This window comes from Hemiselmis andersenii, chromosome 1 (genome assembly GCF_000018645.1).
Source record: "Hemiselmis andersenii chromosome 1, complete sequence; nucleomorph".
NCBI classification, from domain to species: Eukaryota; class Cryptophyceae; order Cryptomonadales; family Hemiselmidaceae; genus Hemiselmis; species Hemiselmis andersenii.
Genome location: NC_009977.1, coordinates 169,312 through 184,780, shown reverse-complemented (window position 1 = coordinate 184,780; position 15,469 = coordinate 169,312). Strand labels below are relative to the sequence as shown.

Here is a 15,469-nt window from a genome sequence, read left to right as displayed (position 1 = left end):
TTTCAATGAAAAAATAAATTTTTTCTGGAAAACTTTTTTTTTAAAAAATAAAAAAAAAGGGCAAATAATTATTATAAATTATATTATTTTTATTTGTGAAAATTTTTTAAAAATAAACAAAAAATATTTTTAGGAATAAATATCATCCTCTTTTTTATTTTCGTTTTTTTTGTTTTCTTCTTCAAATTTAAATTCTTTTCCAAAACCCCGATTGGTTTGTAATTTTTGTGCGAACATTTCGTATTTTCTGATATCTCCATCCGAAACTGATCTTCGCGCATATTTCATTGCTTCCAAAAAATGTGCTTTTGTGATTTCGGGAACAGGATCTTTTTCTCCACTATCCAGCTCCATTGAATCTAAGTTATTTCTTTTATTTTTTTCTGATTCAATATCTTGATAAATTGATTCACGAATTGCAAATTTACATGCTCTTTGACAAATTTCAGTTATATCAGCCCCAGAAAAACCACTTGTGGCACGAGCGAGAGCTTCTAAGTCAATTTCTTTAGATAAAGGAGATTTTCGGAGAGTGGCTTTAAAAATTTGAATTCTCGATTTTCGATCAGGTAAAGGAATGTATACTAACTGATCCAATCTCCCAGGTCTCATTATTGCAGGATCTAGAATGTCTGGTCTATTTGTAGCTCCAATTACAAAAACATTTTTTCTAACTCCAACACCATCAATTTCAGTCAAAATTTGATTTATTACACGATCTCCGGCGCCTCCACCGTCTCCTCCTCCAGAACCTCTAGCTCTGGCAATAGAATCAAGTTCGTCAAAAAATAAAACGCAAGGACTTGCTTGTCTGGCTTTATCAAAAACTTCTCTAACATTACTTTCAGATTCTCCAAACCACATTGTTAATAGTTCAGGACCTTTAATGCTAATAAAATTGGCTTGACATTCATTTGCAATAGCTTTTGCAAGAAGAGTTTTCCCACAACCAGGAGGACCATAAAACAAAACCCCTTTACTTGGTTGCATTCCGAATTTTTCAAATTTTTCAGGATGTTCAACGGGATATTGAACAGTTTCTTGTAATTCTCTCTTTACGTTTTCAAGACCTCCTATGTCTTTCCAAGTTATATTTGGAATTTCTACTGAAGTTTCTCGAAAAGCACTGGGATTAGATTGTTCCAAAGCTATTCTAAAATGGTTTTGATTTACTATCAAAGTTTCTAAAATTTCTTCACTAACTTTTTCTTCATCGATATCAAACGTTTCAATTTTTTTCCTTACACATTGCATTGCTGCTTCTGTACATAATTGAGCAAGATCTGCTCCCACAAAACCATATGTTTCTTTTGATATTTCTTCTAAATCAACATCCTTTTCCAAACGCATTCTTTTGGTGTGTATGGCCAAAATTTCAGTTCTTCCTTTTTCATCCGGTACTCCAATGTCAATTTCTCTATCGAATCTACCAAAACGTCTTAATGATGGATCAATGGAATTAGGTCGATTTGTACAGGCAATAACAACAACCTGTGATTTTGGAGAAATACCATCCATTAACGTTAGCAACTGGGATACAATTTTTTTCTCAACTTCTCCTTGAGTTTTATCTCTTTTTGGAGCTAAAGAATCAATTTCATCGATAAAAATAATCGAAGGAGAATTTTTTTCGGCTTCCTCAAAAGCTTTTCGAAGATTTGATTCCGACTCTCCGGATAATTTGGACATAATTTCGGGTCCATTTATAACAAATAAAAAAGCTCCTGCTTCATTTGCTACAGCCCTAGCGATTAAAGTTTTTCCGGATCCAGGTGGACCATACATTAATATTCCCCGAGGAGGCTTAACACCTACAGTACTAAATAATTGGGGATGTCGAAGTGGAAGTTCGACTAATTCTCTTATTTGAAAAAGTTGTTTCTTACAACCTCCGATATCATCATAGCCGATTTCGTTATTTTCCATGGAATTGTCTTTTTGGATGGGTTCTCCTTCACAATAAATTATTGTATCAGGTCCAACTATACAATAGTCAACCGGATCGATTTCAATAACTTGAAATTGGATCGGTCCTGAAGGTCCATTCACTATAAACTTATCATTTTTTTTGATTGGTCGATAAGCATCAATAAAATATGGTTTGAGATATAATTCAAAAAAATCACATTTGTTGTCTTTTAAAGAATCTTCAAAAGGCAAAACATGAATTCTTTTTCCAAATTTTAAATCAGAAAATTGGTGGATTGTTACAATATCTCCAATTTTTACATGCAAATTATTTCTAACAACAGAATTGATTTTTATTTTCTCTTTTTCACAACTTTCATCTGCCATTATTATACAAACTGTATCACGTCTCCTTTTTCCTTTGATCAAAGCAGTATCGCCCCTGAATAAGCCCATTTCATCAATTTTAAGAGGAGAAAGGTATACCGCTGAGTTATCATCAGCAGCTTTTTGAACTTCTTCGACCAGAAGCCGATTTTTTTTAATTTCTTTATTATTATTCATTTTTTTTCTTATATTTTTTCAAAAATCGGCAATTTTTGAATTTATTCATATTTTATTTTTAGGAATAAATTATTAACAGTATTTCGTCCAACCGTAAAATGCTTGTGGTTAAACCTACTCTCTGATGCTGAAAATAATTCTTTAAATTTTTTGGCTGGTCCTTAAAAAAAAAAGAAATTTTCAAAAAAAAAAGTTGAAGATTTTCTAACTTTAATAATAAGTTATAAATGCTTTTTAAAATTTCTGAAATAAATCTTTTTTTGAGAGAAAGAAAGTTTATTTTCCATATTAAACTTTTTTTTGTTGTTGATTGAAAAAAGGAACAATTTTTTTCCTCAAAAGTTACTAAGCCTAATTTATACATCTTAAAAAGTTCCTTTCGAATAATTTTTACTTCCAGCCAACTCTGGATAGAAATTTGCTTTTCTTCACTTTCCAAATCTTTTGCCAAAATTTTAAAAATTCGCAAAAAGTTTTTTCCAAATTGGTTTCCAATTAAATTTTCAAAAATTTTATTTCGAATTATTTCAAAAAAAAATTTAACTGATATTTTTAGTCTTGAATTTTTTATTCTCAAAAAACACCGGTCCATAACTCCACCATCAAATATTTCAGTTATATTAATTTCGTTAAAATTTTGACTTTTTAATATTTCTATAGCATTATCGACTAAACTATCTAACGAAAACCAGCAATTAAAAAATCTAAAAACCTTAAAATTAATTATTCTTGAAAAACATGAACGTAATAAAAAAAAAATTTTTTCACCATAATATTGACCAACTGTAGCTAAAATAAGATTGATCTTTAACGTAAAATTTAATTTGTGAGAAGATAATTTCCACGTGGCATTTTTTCTCCCACTCAATGGTTTTTTATTTTTTTTTAAAAAATTTTTTGGATTAAAGTTATTTTTTTTATTATCAAAATAAAAAAAAACCGATTCAATAAAGCCATCTCGGGCCATTTGAATTAAAATATTTTCTATTTTAAATTTTTCTTCTTTTTTCGAAAATAAATTAAAAAAATTATTTTCCAAAAAAACCTGTCCTTTTTCATAAAATAATTCAGTTATTTTTCGGCCAGTTAAACCGTATTCGTGTTCCATCAAAGAAATGAAACGAGGATACCGTATTCGATAAATACATTCATGTAATCTGGGTAAAATCTTAATTTTAATTTTTTTTTGAATTGATTCCAATTTTTTATCGAAAATAGGAGTTAAAAAAATTATGTTATGTCGAAAAAGAATTAAAATAGAAAAACGAATTATAGCATAATCAATTTTAGGAATCAAGAAATTTAAATCCTCCAAAAAACAACCTCCACAATTTATTATAATATTGAAGATTGTAGCTGCAAAATCACCGAAATCCTTTCTGATTTTTTCAACTCCAAAATCGGCAAGAAGATCTGAAAACATTTTTCTTGTTTTTTTTTAAATTTTTTTTTTAAAAAGAAATTAGCAATATTTATTTTTTTATAAAATTAAAAAAAAATAAATTTTTTAATCTTTGTTGAAAATCTTCCTTTTAAATTTCAAAAATTAAAAAATTTTCCTTTTAATAACTTTCTTTTTTAATTAGTCTTTCTAAATTAAAATAAAAATTTTCGAAAAAAAATTCTAAATTGAAAATTTTTTTTTTTTTTATCTTTACGAAATTCTTTTTATCAGATAATGTTTACAAATAACATTTTTTGAAAATTTTTAAAGCTCTTAATTAGATTTTTTTCCAAAAAAAGGTTTGAAAGTATAAAAGAAAAAAAGAAAGTTAATTTTTGAATTTTTTTTAATAAACAAACAAAAAATCAGGACAATTTATTTAAAATCAAAGAAAAACTTTTTTTCAAATTATTTGAAAAAAAAGAAAAATTGTAAATATCGGCAAGAAAATGAAAAAGACATGATTCTAAAAAATCTGATTTAAAATATTTTTTTTTTTTAAAAAAAAAGAAAAATGAACTTTCGATAACTATTTCAATAAATTAATTTTTTTCGAAAAAGAAAATAAAAAAAGCTATTTTAAATTAATTACCCAAAATTTTTCCGATGCAATTTTTTTTTTTTAAAGACCTGAAAACTCCATTTTTTATGTTTAAATTTTGAAAGTTTTATTTTTTATTCAAAATTTTTTAATTTTTTAATTTTCTTCTTTTCTTTTTTTTTTCCATTTTTCAAATAAATTTTGAAAAACTCCTTTGAAAAAAATTTTGATAAATGAATGTTTTTTATGATTTTTTTTTTTTTTTAATCTCAAGAAAAAAAGGATCGAATTATTTCAATCAGTTTTCATACAAATGCCTTTATCATCATTGGTTTTTAGGAAAGATTAACCCATGTTGAAATTTAAAAAAAAAATTTTTTTTTTTTTTTATTTAGGTCTTTGAGATGAACCGGATTCGAACCGACAACCTTTGGATTTCACATTTCTGGAGTCCACTGCGCTACCATTGCGCCATCATCCCAATTAAAAAAAAGAAAAAAGTTTTTTTTAAAATTTTTTTATATTTCATCAGAAATCACATTCAACCCATAAGCAATTTCAAAATCTCGTTGCATAATAACGAAACGATTTCTTCGAATTGCTTGCAATCCTGCTTCTTGAGAAATTGCAGAAATAACTGCCCCAGAAAGTTTATGAGGCTTTCTGACAAATTCTTCCAGATCAACGTCGGTTCCTAAGTTCATATTACTAGTCAAGGTTTGGAATATAAATCTTTTTTCTCTTCGATTAGGAAGAGGAAATCCAATTTTTCGGTCTATTCTTCCTGGTCTTAATAAAGCTGGATCAAGGGTATCAATTCTATTTGTAGCCATTATTACTCTCACGTTCTTATTTTCTTCAAAACCATCCATTTGATTCAACAATTCCATTAGAATTCTTTGTACTTCCCTGTCAGCTCCGGTTTGAGCATCGAATCTCCTAGTGGCAATTGCATCAATTTCATCAATAAAAACAATCGAAGGCGAATTTTTTCTAGCAATTTTAAAAAGATCCCTCACCATTTTTGGCCCTTCTCCTAAATATTTTTGGACAAATTCAGAGCCGGCCGTCTTAATAAAAGAAGCTTTGGTTTTAAGAGCAACTGCTTTAACCACCAAAGTTTTACCCGTACCAGGAGGACCAAATAACATAACGCCTTTGGGCAAATCGATTCCTATTTTTTCATAAAAGTTTTTGTTTATTAATGGAAATTCAATGGCTTCCCTTATTTCTTCTTTTTGCAATTCTAGCCCTCCAATTTCGGAATATTTTACTTCAGGTTTTTCCATTGGGGCTAGAATATTAATTTTAAAATCAGAATCGTCTTGGAAAATTCCAACAATCGAATTAGAATTTCGATGAAGAGCAATCGATAAATTGGGTTTTAGTTTTTCTTTTTCCAAAGTTGAAAGAATATGAACTAGATAATTACTTCCATTACTAGAATTCACTAATGCTCTTTTGGAATCAATTTGTTCAACAAATGTACCAACGACTAAAGGAACGGCTTGAAATTGGTAAATTTCATTTTGTTTTAATAAAATTTGTTTTTGTAGGTTTTTGAATTCATCGCAATAGAATTTTCCCAAAATATAAGAACTAAAATATTTTTTTTCGCGATTCGATAATTTTTTAATTAGGTTCATTTTCTTTTTTTTTTAAAAAATAAAAAAGAAACCTCATTTAATTTCTCCTGAGAAAGAAATAAGGCCTTCTTTTTTATTATCAAAATCTTGTAAAGAAATTTTTAAAGGAAAATTATATTTTTTTTTAACAACTCCACATTTTTTTTTATTAAAAAAAAATTAATGGTCAGTTAGTTTTTTTAAAACAATCTAGATTAAATTTTTTGAAAAAAATTATATTGTTCTAAAAAGAAATCAAGACAATTTTTTTTTTATTTTGAAAAAATAATCCATTAGATTAGAAATCAATAAAAGAATCGTTATTTCTGATTGAACTTTTTTTCTTCTTCCCTTTGTTGGAGAAAAAAGCATTTTTCCAAAAAAGCTAAATCCAAAAATACACAAAGATTCATCTCCTGAAATATAAAAATCGAAAGATTCAATAACCTTTTTCTCTTTCTTTCTAAAAAAAGGTAAAAAATTTAAAATTTCTTTATTTTTTATTTTCTTTTTTTCAATACTTTTGATTTTAAAAATGTTATTTTTTTTTTCAGAAGGCGTCCCGAAAATAAATTTCCCTTTGAGCAAATTTTGATCCAGTTTTGTAGGTAAAAAAAAATCTTTACAAATTAAATAAGTTTCAGCGGAAGTAAGTCTGGAAGCTCTGGGTTTAAAAATTTTTATCTTTTTAAAAAAAAAACGAAGAACAAACAAAAGTCCATGAAAATTTCCAGAACAAAAAATTTTACTTACAAACCAACCTCCTTTTTCGATACAATTAACAGCCAATTTAAATGCATTTAAAGATAAAGAATTTTGATTTAACGCATCTCTTACCCAAGATGTTCCCGTTCTCGGAGCTCCATCATGAAGAACAACATCAAGTCTTTTATTTTTCCAATTTTTTAATTTTAAGATAGGTTCTAAACAGCCTCGAGAAGTTATGTCTCCTTTAAACATATTACAACCTTTTATCGGTAATATCTTTTTAGCATCGACTCCAATAATTAAAGAACCAGGAGAAACCACCTTTTGAACAACTTGCAACCATCCACCAGGTGCCGCACATAAGTCAAGTACTCCTCGAGATTTATCTAAAAATCTAAATTTTTGATTCAATTCGATTAATTTAAAAGCTGCTCGAGATCTAAAAAAATATTTTTTTGATAAAAAATAGTATAAATCTTTTCTTTCTTTTTTTAAAAACATAAAAAAAAAAAATGAGGTTTCTTTTTTCAAAATTAAAATTTTTTTTTTATGTTTTTAATAAAAAAAAAATTGGAAGAATGTAAATACCTTTTTTAAATATTCAAATGATGAAAATTGACGGTCTTCTGAAAAAAAATCATTTTGACAATTTATGAACCTGAAACCTTTATTTATTTTTTTCTAATTTACAAACAAAAAACCCATCTACATTATGAATATGGGGATAAAAACGTCTACAAAAATGCATTTTTTTATTAAAAATCTCATTTTTATATTTAACAAAACCAGGAATACCAAAACTCAGTCCTGTTTTTACAATTTTTACATTCCGTTTTTCGACTGCATACTGAATAATACTTTCGTTTTCCTCAATTAAAATAGAACAAGTAGAATAAACTATATATCCCTTTTTTTCTTGATTAATTTTACATGAGTCGATTGCTGAAATTAGCAGCCTTTTTTGTAAAGTGGTGTTTATTAAAATTGCCGAATTAATTTTATGGAGTTTTATTCTTTCATCATGGGAAATAATTCCAGTTCCTGTACAAGGGGCATCCAATAAAACTCTATCGAACCCTTTCATTTTGTAATGGAAAAAGGACCCATCAAAATTAGTGACAATTGAATTTTCTATCCCTAAGCGATGGATTGTTGATACGAGGGAATTTAATCGAGATTTATTTTTATCATTTGCAATACAGATTCCTGTGTTTTCCATTATTTGGCTGATAAAAGTTGCTTTTCCACCAGGAGCAGCTGCAATTTCAAGAATTCTCTCTCCTTTTTGGGGATCCAAAGCAATTACAGAAAAAAAAGAAGAAAGTCCTTGTAGAGTAAAATATCCTGCCAGAAATTCCGGGTTTTTTCCTAATCTAATGTTTTTCCTTTTTATAATTCCAGCAAAATTTAATAATTTTTCCTCAAAAATTTTTTGAATTCCCATGTTGCGTAAATTATTTTGGAAATTTTCTTCTCCATTTCGTATCGAATTAATTCGTATAGTTAATGGGCGAGGAGTTTCATTAGATTTAAAAAATTCATCAATCTCTTCCATGGGAATAATATTAAAAAATTTTTCAACCAAATCAATTGAATAATTATAGGAAAGGCAAATTTCTTTTTTAAGAAGATCAAGATAATATTTTTTTGAAGTTTTCCATTCAATGTATTGATAATTTTGAATTATTGAAATTAAATGAGTAATTCTTCGATTGAAAGTATTTTTCTTTCTAATTTTTTTATTATTTTGTACCAACTTATCAAACATAAAAAAAAATAATCTTTTTTTATTAAAGGAAAAAAAAAGAAAAATTAAGTTTTTTTCTTATCAAATAATGTCAATGTTTAGGAGAGTTATTTTTATTCTAAATTTATTGCCAGAAGATTTATGGGGATTAGAAGGAAACCGTTTTAATCTTAAAATTTTATTTTGCTGTTCTTTGATGAATTATTGTATTTTAAACATTCATCCAACCTCACAAACCTCAATAATATCTTTAAAAAACGGACTCCTTGAACAAGTTTCTCATTTTAGTGGGAATATATATCATCATAACCAGGGTTTATTTCGGCTTCAAAAAAAAAAGCCACCCGGAAATTCCGATCTAAAGGAAGCTTTCTTTCTTGCGAAAAAAATATTCGGAAAAGAACAAATGACACAAGAAAAAGAAATTGTTTTTTTTTCTGCCGAAAATCCAAATTTTTCTTTTCATTTTACGGGAGGCTTTTTAATCAAAAATGAAATTAAATTTTCCGCAATTTTATTCAATCAAAAGATTTTTATTATCGAGACTTTGACTAAATTAACAAAAGGCTTTTGTAAATACATTGATTCAGATAATTTTAAAGACAGTCTTTTTTCTTGTTATTCAAATAAAACCCAACGAAAAAACAACAATAAACTTTTTCCTTTTGAAACAAGTGAATTTCATCTTAGGTTTTTTTTCAATACTTTTTGTTTTAAAGAAAAAATATCTTTTAAATACAAATTATTTTCGTGTTGTTCCAATTGCGGTTATTCAAACAAAAAAAAAATAACTTTTTGCTGTCCTAAATGTTTTTTTTTTGAAGAAAAAGAAATTTATGATTCTTTGGACTTTAAAAAAAAAGAAAATTTTCCTCAATTTCCATTAGATATTAAAAAAAATTATTCGATTTTTTCCAATTTTCCAATTTTAGATAAATTATTTAAATGGGGGAGAAGAAATGAAAAAATTTTCAAGGAAATTAATTCTAAAAAGGTCATTGAATTTTTAACTTATCCTTCGTTTTTTTCTAATTTAGTTTTTGATCCATTGGAAAATAACCAACGGCAAAAAAGGATTTTTTCAACAATAATTTTGTAAAAAAAATTACTTAATTTTATTAAGAAACTGGAATATGATTACCTTTTTGGATTAACCAAAGGTTAATATGGCAAGGGTGACTTAAAAAGGCGTTTATTCTTCCATGGGCACGAAATGTTCGACGTTGTCCTTTCATGGCTTTGTTAACTTGAATATTCCCAATAAAAAGAGTATTTATATCTAAATTTTTTCTCATTGCATTTGCTTCTGCATTTTTTAAAATTTTTAACAAATTTTCCGAAGATTTTTTCGGCCATCTTCCGTTTGTGAATTTTGTATTTTTCAATTGACTTTTTCGGCCAGTCCCATATCTATACCTAATAAATGGGACAATTTCTTTTTTTTCAGAAACATTTTGTAAAAATTTTTTTGCCCTAGATAAACTCATTCCTTTGATAGCGGCGGCTGTTTCACGAGTATTTTTAAAATGAACCCGAATATCTTTTCCGGTTGCTCTGGAACTTTTTTCAGGATTTGGACTTTGAATAGAATTTTTTTTCATATAATAATACTAAAATTATTTTTACGAGTGTTTGGCAAATCAATAAATTTTGATCGGTTTTCCCATAGTACTTTTCAAGTGAAGCGATTTAACATTTTGCCAGTTTTTTTTTAATAAAGAAACTAGAAAATTAATTGCAAGAGAAATGTTGTGTTTAAGCTTTTCTAAATCCATTTCGACATTACCGATAGAAACTCCCAAACAAAGGACTTTTTTTAGCTCAAATTTTATATTTGATTTAATTGAATTTACTTTCTCTAATAAATCTTCGGAATGGGTAACAAGTAAAGGAAATTTTCCTGCCTTGTTCAATCCAGGTCCAAGAATTCTTGGAATACTTCTTATTATTGAATCAGAGGCTAAAAAAAAATCGTATTTTCGAGAAAATTTTTTTATGACTTTTTTTTGTTTATTGAATTTTTTCAAATCTTCCAAACCATAGCCGTCAACATTTGCTGAAATAGCTTCCCGTAAATGAACAGCATCTCCCAATATAGCAACTTTTCGATTTTCTTTGGGAATATATGGTAATGTAAGAGTTCCTGAAAATCTTTTATCTTTTTTTGGATCGTAGTTTTTTAGTCCAATCTGCATTTCAATCGTTTCAGAAAATTTTCTTTTTTTTACACCAGCTTCTTTTATAATTTTTAAAACAGCTTTTTCTATTGTTTCGTTTGTTATTTTTGAACTCATTGTTTATTTAAAAAAAAAAATAATTTTTTATTTTTTTTTTTTTTTTATATTTAGGTCTAAATTCACTCCTTTAAATTAATTTTAGCTTTTTATTTTTTTTTAAAAAAATTAAATAAAATTTAAAATCCTTTAGAAATTTTTTAACACAGATATGTAGAGATAGGAACTTTATATGAAATTTATTTTTAATAACTATAAATACCCATTTTTTTTTTTTTATTAATAGATGCTTATTTTAGTCGGCCAAGACTAAAATTTAATTTTTAATGGTTTTTTTTATAAATTAATAAAATTAAAATGCAAACAAAAAAATTGAAAAAAGGTTTTTTTTTATATTACAAAATTTTTAAATGCAGGCCTTTTTAAAAAACTTTAAAAAATAGAAATTAAATTTTTTTGAATTTTGGAAACCTATAAAAAAGAGAAAATTTTATTTTGTTTTTGAAAAACCCATAGTAAAAAATTCCAAATAATTACTGATTCCAAAGGTTTTAGATTTTTAAAAAAAAAAGTGTTCGTTTGAATAGGAATGCTGTTTATTAAAAAAAATTTTTTAAATAAATTAGATATGTTAGAAGAAATTTTTTGGTTTGGAGTTGAAAATTTTTCATTCAACTCCAAAAACCTTACTCAATTTCGAAAAATTTAAATTGAAAAAAAAATTTTCAGCAGTAAAAAAATTTTATAAAAAATTACTTTTTTTTTTTTAGATATTTTTTACCTAGAAAAAAGAAGGTTTTTTAAAAATATTTGGGGAATTTTAGTTTTAAAAAAAAAGGTTCGTTAATTTTTTTCTAAAATCAAAAAAAACAGCTGTCTAAATTTTTAAATTATTGAAATGAAGGAAAGCTCGGTTCTGGATCTGGAAGATACCGGACTTCACCCAAAAATGAAAAAAACAAAAAATTTTTATTTTTCGGAAAAAGTAAACCTCTTGGTCAAAAAAAAAAAATCTAAAAGGGTTTTTGAAAAAAAAGAGAATGATGATTTAAAATCGAATTTTGTTAGCATTTTTAAATGGCTTAGAAATAATGAAAATAGAAACTTGATAAAACATCGGTTTTTTTGTTTTCTTTTCGGAATTAATGACGAAAAATTTGGAACCAATTTTTACATCGAAAAAATAAAAAATTTGTTTTCTTACAACGAAAAAAGCCTTATTATTTCTTTTTTACATCTTGTTATCGGAGATCCACTCTTAGCCATTTGGTTAATCGACGAACCCGAAGAAATTTTGTCGATTTTTCAAGAATCTTGTTATGAAATAAGCAAGGATATTTTTAAAGATTTTTCAATAAAAAACAATTCAATTTGGATTCGAATTTCTGAATTACCGACGACAGAATTTTTTAGAAATTGTAAAGGTAACAAAATCAATCAATTAATTAAAATAAAAGGAGTTGCGGTTTCAAAAACAGAAGTTTTTTCCAATTTTAATTGCTATAAATTAATTTGCCTAAAATGTTTAGAGATTCAAAAAACTCTTTTTTTTCCTAAAGATAAAAACAAAGCTTTTTTTACAAATTGTTTCAATTGCAAAAGTCAGGGCCCCTTTCAAATAAATTGGACTCAAACAGAAAATTCTAATTTTCAAAAAATTCTTCTTCAGGAATTGGCTGAATTTACCCCTGTAGGCAGTATTCAATCTAAAAAGGAAGTTATATTAAAAAATGACCTCATCGATTATGTTAAACTCGGAGAAGAAATTACAGTAACAGGAATTTTAAAATATAGTTTTTTAGAAAATGGTTTTTCAATGCCCAAAAATCGTTTTTTTACCATAACTTTAGAAGCAAATTTTATCGAAAAGCCAAAATCTCGAAATATTAACTTTGTTTTTTCTTTTTCTGAAGAAAGAGTTTTGAAAAAAATTTTCAAAAAAAAACAAATTTTGAACTATTTGTTAGATGCTTTCATTCCTTCGATTAAAAAAAAAAAAACTATAAAATTACCCTTGTTACTAAGTTTATTTGGTTTTGAAATACCAAAAAAAAACAATAATTTTTTAATTAAAAGCGGTATAAATATTTTAGTCATAGGAGATCCCAGTTCAGGAAAATCCCAAATGCTAAAAGGCTTTGAAAAATTAGCTCCAAAATCAATTTTTTTAACTGGTCAAGGCAGCTCTACCAAAGGCTTGACTGCTTCATTGAAATATGAAACAATTTCCGAAGATTGGATACTAGAAGGAGGTGCCCTTGTTTTTGCAGATAAAGGATTTTGTTTGATCGATGGGGTTGAAAAACTTGGGGTTCAGGATCATATTTTTTTAATGGAAGCAATGGATCATCAAACCATTTCCATTAAAAAAAATGGCATATCTAACATTTTGAAAACACGGTGTACTGTTATTGCTACAAGCTCTCCAATTGAAGATTATTATCGTTCTGAGAATTCTTTTTCCAAAAATTTTCCAGGTGAAGAAAATTTTATTGAAAAATTTGACATTTTAATTTCAATGCGAGATATAATTGACCCTTTAAATGATGATTTGAATGGAAAATTTATTATCTGTTCTCACCGAAATGCGTCAGAAAAAAAAAAACTTTCGAAAAAAGCAAAAATTCTACAAGAAAATTTTTTTAATAAGGAAAATTCAAATTTCTTTAATCCAAAAGAAAAAATTTCACAAAAATTATTTAAAAAATATATTCTTTATGCCAGGAATCTTATTAAACCAAAACTAAATCCTATCAACCAGGAATTTATAACAAATTTCTATGTTTTATTAAAGAATGAAAGCTTAAACTCAAATATTTCTAAACTTTCTCTTAGACATTTAGAAACTATAATTCGCTTGGCGGAATCATCAACCAGACTTCATTTACGAGAAATTTCTGTAAAAGAAGATATTTCAATATCGATTTCGGTTTTTTTATTTTCTTTTATTGAAAGCCAGCCTGCTTCATATAGAAAAAACTTATTAATCAATTTTGGACATTATTTAAATCTAGAAAAAGATACTTTTGAAAAAATTTCTAAGGTTTTACGAACGTTAATGTCTTTGAATTTAAATTTTAACAAAAACCATGCTAAAATCGAAAAAAAATTTTTTGAAAAAAATTTAAATTCTTTAAGAATTGAAAAAAAAGAAATACAAAAATTTTATAAGAGTAAAAATTTTATAGACAATGGTTATTTTTTAAATAAAAAAGATAATTTTATCTATTTTGGAAAGAATTTTTAGGCTTTAAATTGATTTTTGTTTAATTTTTTTTTTTAATTTTGTTCCTAGAATTAAATCTAAATTCAGGCCCGACTAGTAATCGTAAAATTGTTTTTTTTTTAAATTTTCTACAGCATAATGTGTCTTGAAGGCTAGAAAGGCCAAAAATTCCTCCTAAAAGCTGTCCGTTTTTAAAAAAGTTTGTTTTTTGGGATCCTAAAAAAAAATTAAAGGTGGGGAAAAAAATTAATTCGATTAATGTAGGATTGTTTTTTAAAAGTGAAATTTTTTTAATTAAAAGATTATCAAGAAAAAATATTTTGGTATCAAAAATACTTATTGTCACAAAGTCTCCTTTTTTAATTTTTTCACTTCTAAAAATACCTAAATTTTTCATTTTTAAAAACCCCTGTTGGGTAATATAGTTGAATTTCCTTTCGAATTTATAAAAATTAAAATTTTGGTTGGAATATTGGTTCAACCCTACATAAAAGGCAGGCTGACCCAAGGGAAATAAAAAAATTTCAAATTTAAATTTTTTTTTAAAAACATTCTCTATTTTAGAAAATTGAATAAAAAAATCTCGAGATTTTTTATTTTTTTGTTTTTCTATTTCCTTGAAAATAATAGAAGATTTCAAAAAAATTTTTCTTGGAAAATAATTTGGCCAGAATTTATTTATAAATTCTGGAAAATTATTTTTCCAAATTTTGAAAAATTTTTCCTTTTTTTTGAAAAACCAAAACATTTTTTTTGAATTAATTTATCTTTTTCCAATAAATCAGTTTTTTCAAGATTTTTTATAATAATTTCTTTTTCCCACGGCGTTTTAAATTTTTAATTTGGTCTTTATGGGAAAAAACTATAGAAATTATTCTAAAACTTATCGTACTCCAAGAAGACCTTTTGAAAAAGAGCGACTTGAATCAGAATTAAAATTGGTAGGTGAATATGGATTGAGAAATAAAAAAGAAGTCTGGCGCGTACAGTTATCCTTATCGAAAATTCGAGCATCAGCCAGGATCCTACTAACTCTTCCAGAAAAAGACCCTCGCCGTTTGATACAAGGAAAATCACTAATTAAAAGACTACGAAAATATGGAATATTAGAAGAGAATCAAGAAACTTTGGATCACATCCTTTCTTTAAAAATTCAAGATTTTTTAGAAAGACGGCTTCAAACAATTGTTTTTAAGAAAAAACTTGCAGAAAGTATTCACCACTCCAGGGTTTTGATAAAACAAAGACATATTTCAGTAGACAAAAGGCTTGTAGATGTTCCTTCTTTTTTAGTAAGGTTAAAATCCCAAGATAAAATTGAATATTTTTCAAAATCTCCACTAGGAGGAGGACTTCCAGGAAGGAATCTCAGAAAAACTTTGAAAAAAGAAAATTAAAAATTTTTATTAAATTTTTATTAATAACCTAATTTTTACATTATTTTGAAAAAAAGACTTAATTTGTTAGCAGGA

The 15,469-nt window shown here is 26.2% G+C and overlaps 11 protein-coding genes and 1 non-coding gene across 12 annotated transcripts; 3 read left to right on the top strand and 9 right to left on the bottom strand.

Moving 5' to 3' along the window:
• Positions 1-129: 129 nt before the first annotated feature.
• On the bottom strand, positions 130-2,472 carry HAN_1g162 (cdc48b; the record flags this gene model as incomplete). Its single annotated transcript, XM_001712271.1, has 1 exon — positions 130-2,472. One exon carries the CDS (start codon positions 2,470-2,472, stop codon positions 130-132), a length of 2,343 nt encoding a protein of 780 aa, XP_001712323.1.
• Positions 2,473-2,530: 58 nt separating this feature from the next.
• HAN_1g161 (hypothetical protein) lies at positions 2,531-3,895 on the bottom strand (the record flags this gene model as incomplete). Its single annotated transcript, XM_001712270.1, has 1 exon — positions 2,531-3,895. The coding sequence occupies one exon, from the start codon at positions 3,893-3,895 to the stop codon at positions 2,531-2,533; it is 1,365 nt and encodes a 454-aa protein (XP_001712322.1).
• A 962-nt stretch (positions 3,896-4,857) lies between these two features.
• HAN_1g160 lies at positions 4,858-4,938 on the bottom strand. The gene is given in 2 exon segments: positions 4,858-4,893; positions 4,902-4,938. It is a non-coding gene; the product is annotated as a tRNA-Trp (tRNA).
• A 37-nt stretch (positions 4,939-4,975) lies between these two features.
• On the bottom strand, positions 4,976-6,103 carry HAN_1g159 (prsS6; the record flags this gene model as incomplete). The annotated part of the gene is made up of 1 exon (XM_001712269.1): positions 4,976-6,103. One exon carries the CDS (start codon positions 6,101-6,103, stop codon positions 4,976-4,978), a length of 1,128 nt encoding a protein of 375 aa, XP_001712321.1.
• A 234-nt stretch (positions 6,104-6,337) lies between these two features.
• HAN_1g158 (sbp1) lies at positions 6,338-7,291 on the bottom strand (the record flags this gene model as incomplete). Its single annotated transcript, XM_001712268.1, has 1 exon — positions 6,338-7,291. One exon carries the CDS (start codon positions 7,289-7,291, stop codon positions 6,338-6,340), a length of 954 nt encoding a protein of 317 aa, XP_001712320.1.
• Positions 7,292-7,457: 166 nt separating this feature from the next.
• HAN_1g157 (nop2) lies at positions 7,458-8,558 on the bottom strand (the record flags this gene model as incomplete). The annotated part of the gene is made up of 1 exon (XM_001712267.1): positions 7,458-8,558. The coding sequence occupies one exon, from the start codon at positions 8,556-8,558 to the stop codon at positions 7,458-7,460; it is 1,101 nt and encodes a 366-aa protein (XP_001712319.1).
• Positions 8,559-8,625: 67 nt separating this feature from the next.
• Positions 8,626-9,636, top strand: HAN_1g156 (hypothetical protein; the record flags this gene model as incomplete). The annotated part of the gene is made up of 1 exon (XM_001712266.1): positions 8,626-9,636. The coding sequence occupies one exon, from the start codon at positions 8,626-8,628 to the stop codon at positions 9,634-9,636; it is 1,011 nt and encodes a 336-aa protein (XP_001712318.1).
• Positions 9,637-9,655: 19 nt separating this feature from the next.
• HAN_1g155 (rpl17) lies at positions 9,656-10,138 on the bottom strand (the record flags this gene model as incomplete). Its single annotated transcript, XM_001712265.1, has 1 exon — positions 9,656-10,138. One exon carries the CDS (start codon positions 10,136-10,138, stop codon positions 9,656-9,658), a length of 483 nt encoding a protein of 160 aa, XP_001712317.1.
• Positions 10,139-10,177: 39 nt separating this feature from the next.
• Positions 10,178-10,831, bottom strand: HAN_1g154 (rpl10A; the record flags this gene model as incomplete). The annotated part of the gene is made up of 1 exon (XM_001712264.1): positions 10,178-10,831. One exon carries the CDS (start codon positions 10,829-10,831, stop codon positions 10,178-10,180), a length of 654 nt encoding a protein of 217 aa, XP_001712316.1.
• An 838-nt stretch (positions 10,832-11,669) lies between these two features.
• Positions 11,670-14,018, top strand: HAN_1g153 (mcm2; the record flags this gene model as incomplete). Its single annotated transcript, XM_001712263.1, has 1 exon — positions 11,670-14,018. The coding sequence occupies one exon, from the start codon at positions 11,670-11,672 to the stop codon at positions 14,016-14,018; it is 2,349 nt and encodes a 782-aa protein (XP_001712315.1).
• Positions 14,019-14,037: 19 nt separating this feature from the next.
• On the bottom strand, positions 14,038-14,745 carry HAN_1g152 (hypothetical protein; the record flags this gene model as incomplete). Its single annotated transcript, XM_001712262.1, has 1 exon — positions 14,038-14,745. One exon carries the CDS (start codon positions 14,743-14,745, stop codon positions 14,038-14,040), a length of 708 nt encoding a protein of 235 aa, XP_001712314.1.
• Positions 14,746-14,848: 103 nt separating this feature from the next.
• HAN_1g151 (rps9) lies at positions 14,849-15,394 on the top strand (the record flags this gene model as incomplete). Its single annotated transcript, XM_001712261.1, has 1 exon — positions 14,849-15,394. One exon carries the CDS (start codon positions 14,849-14,851, stop codon positions 15,392-15,394), a length of 546 nt encoding a protein of 181 aa, XP_001712313.1.
• Between the last annotated feature and the right edge of the window lie 75 nt (positions 15,395-15,469).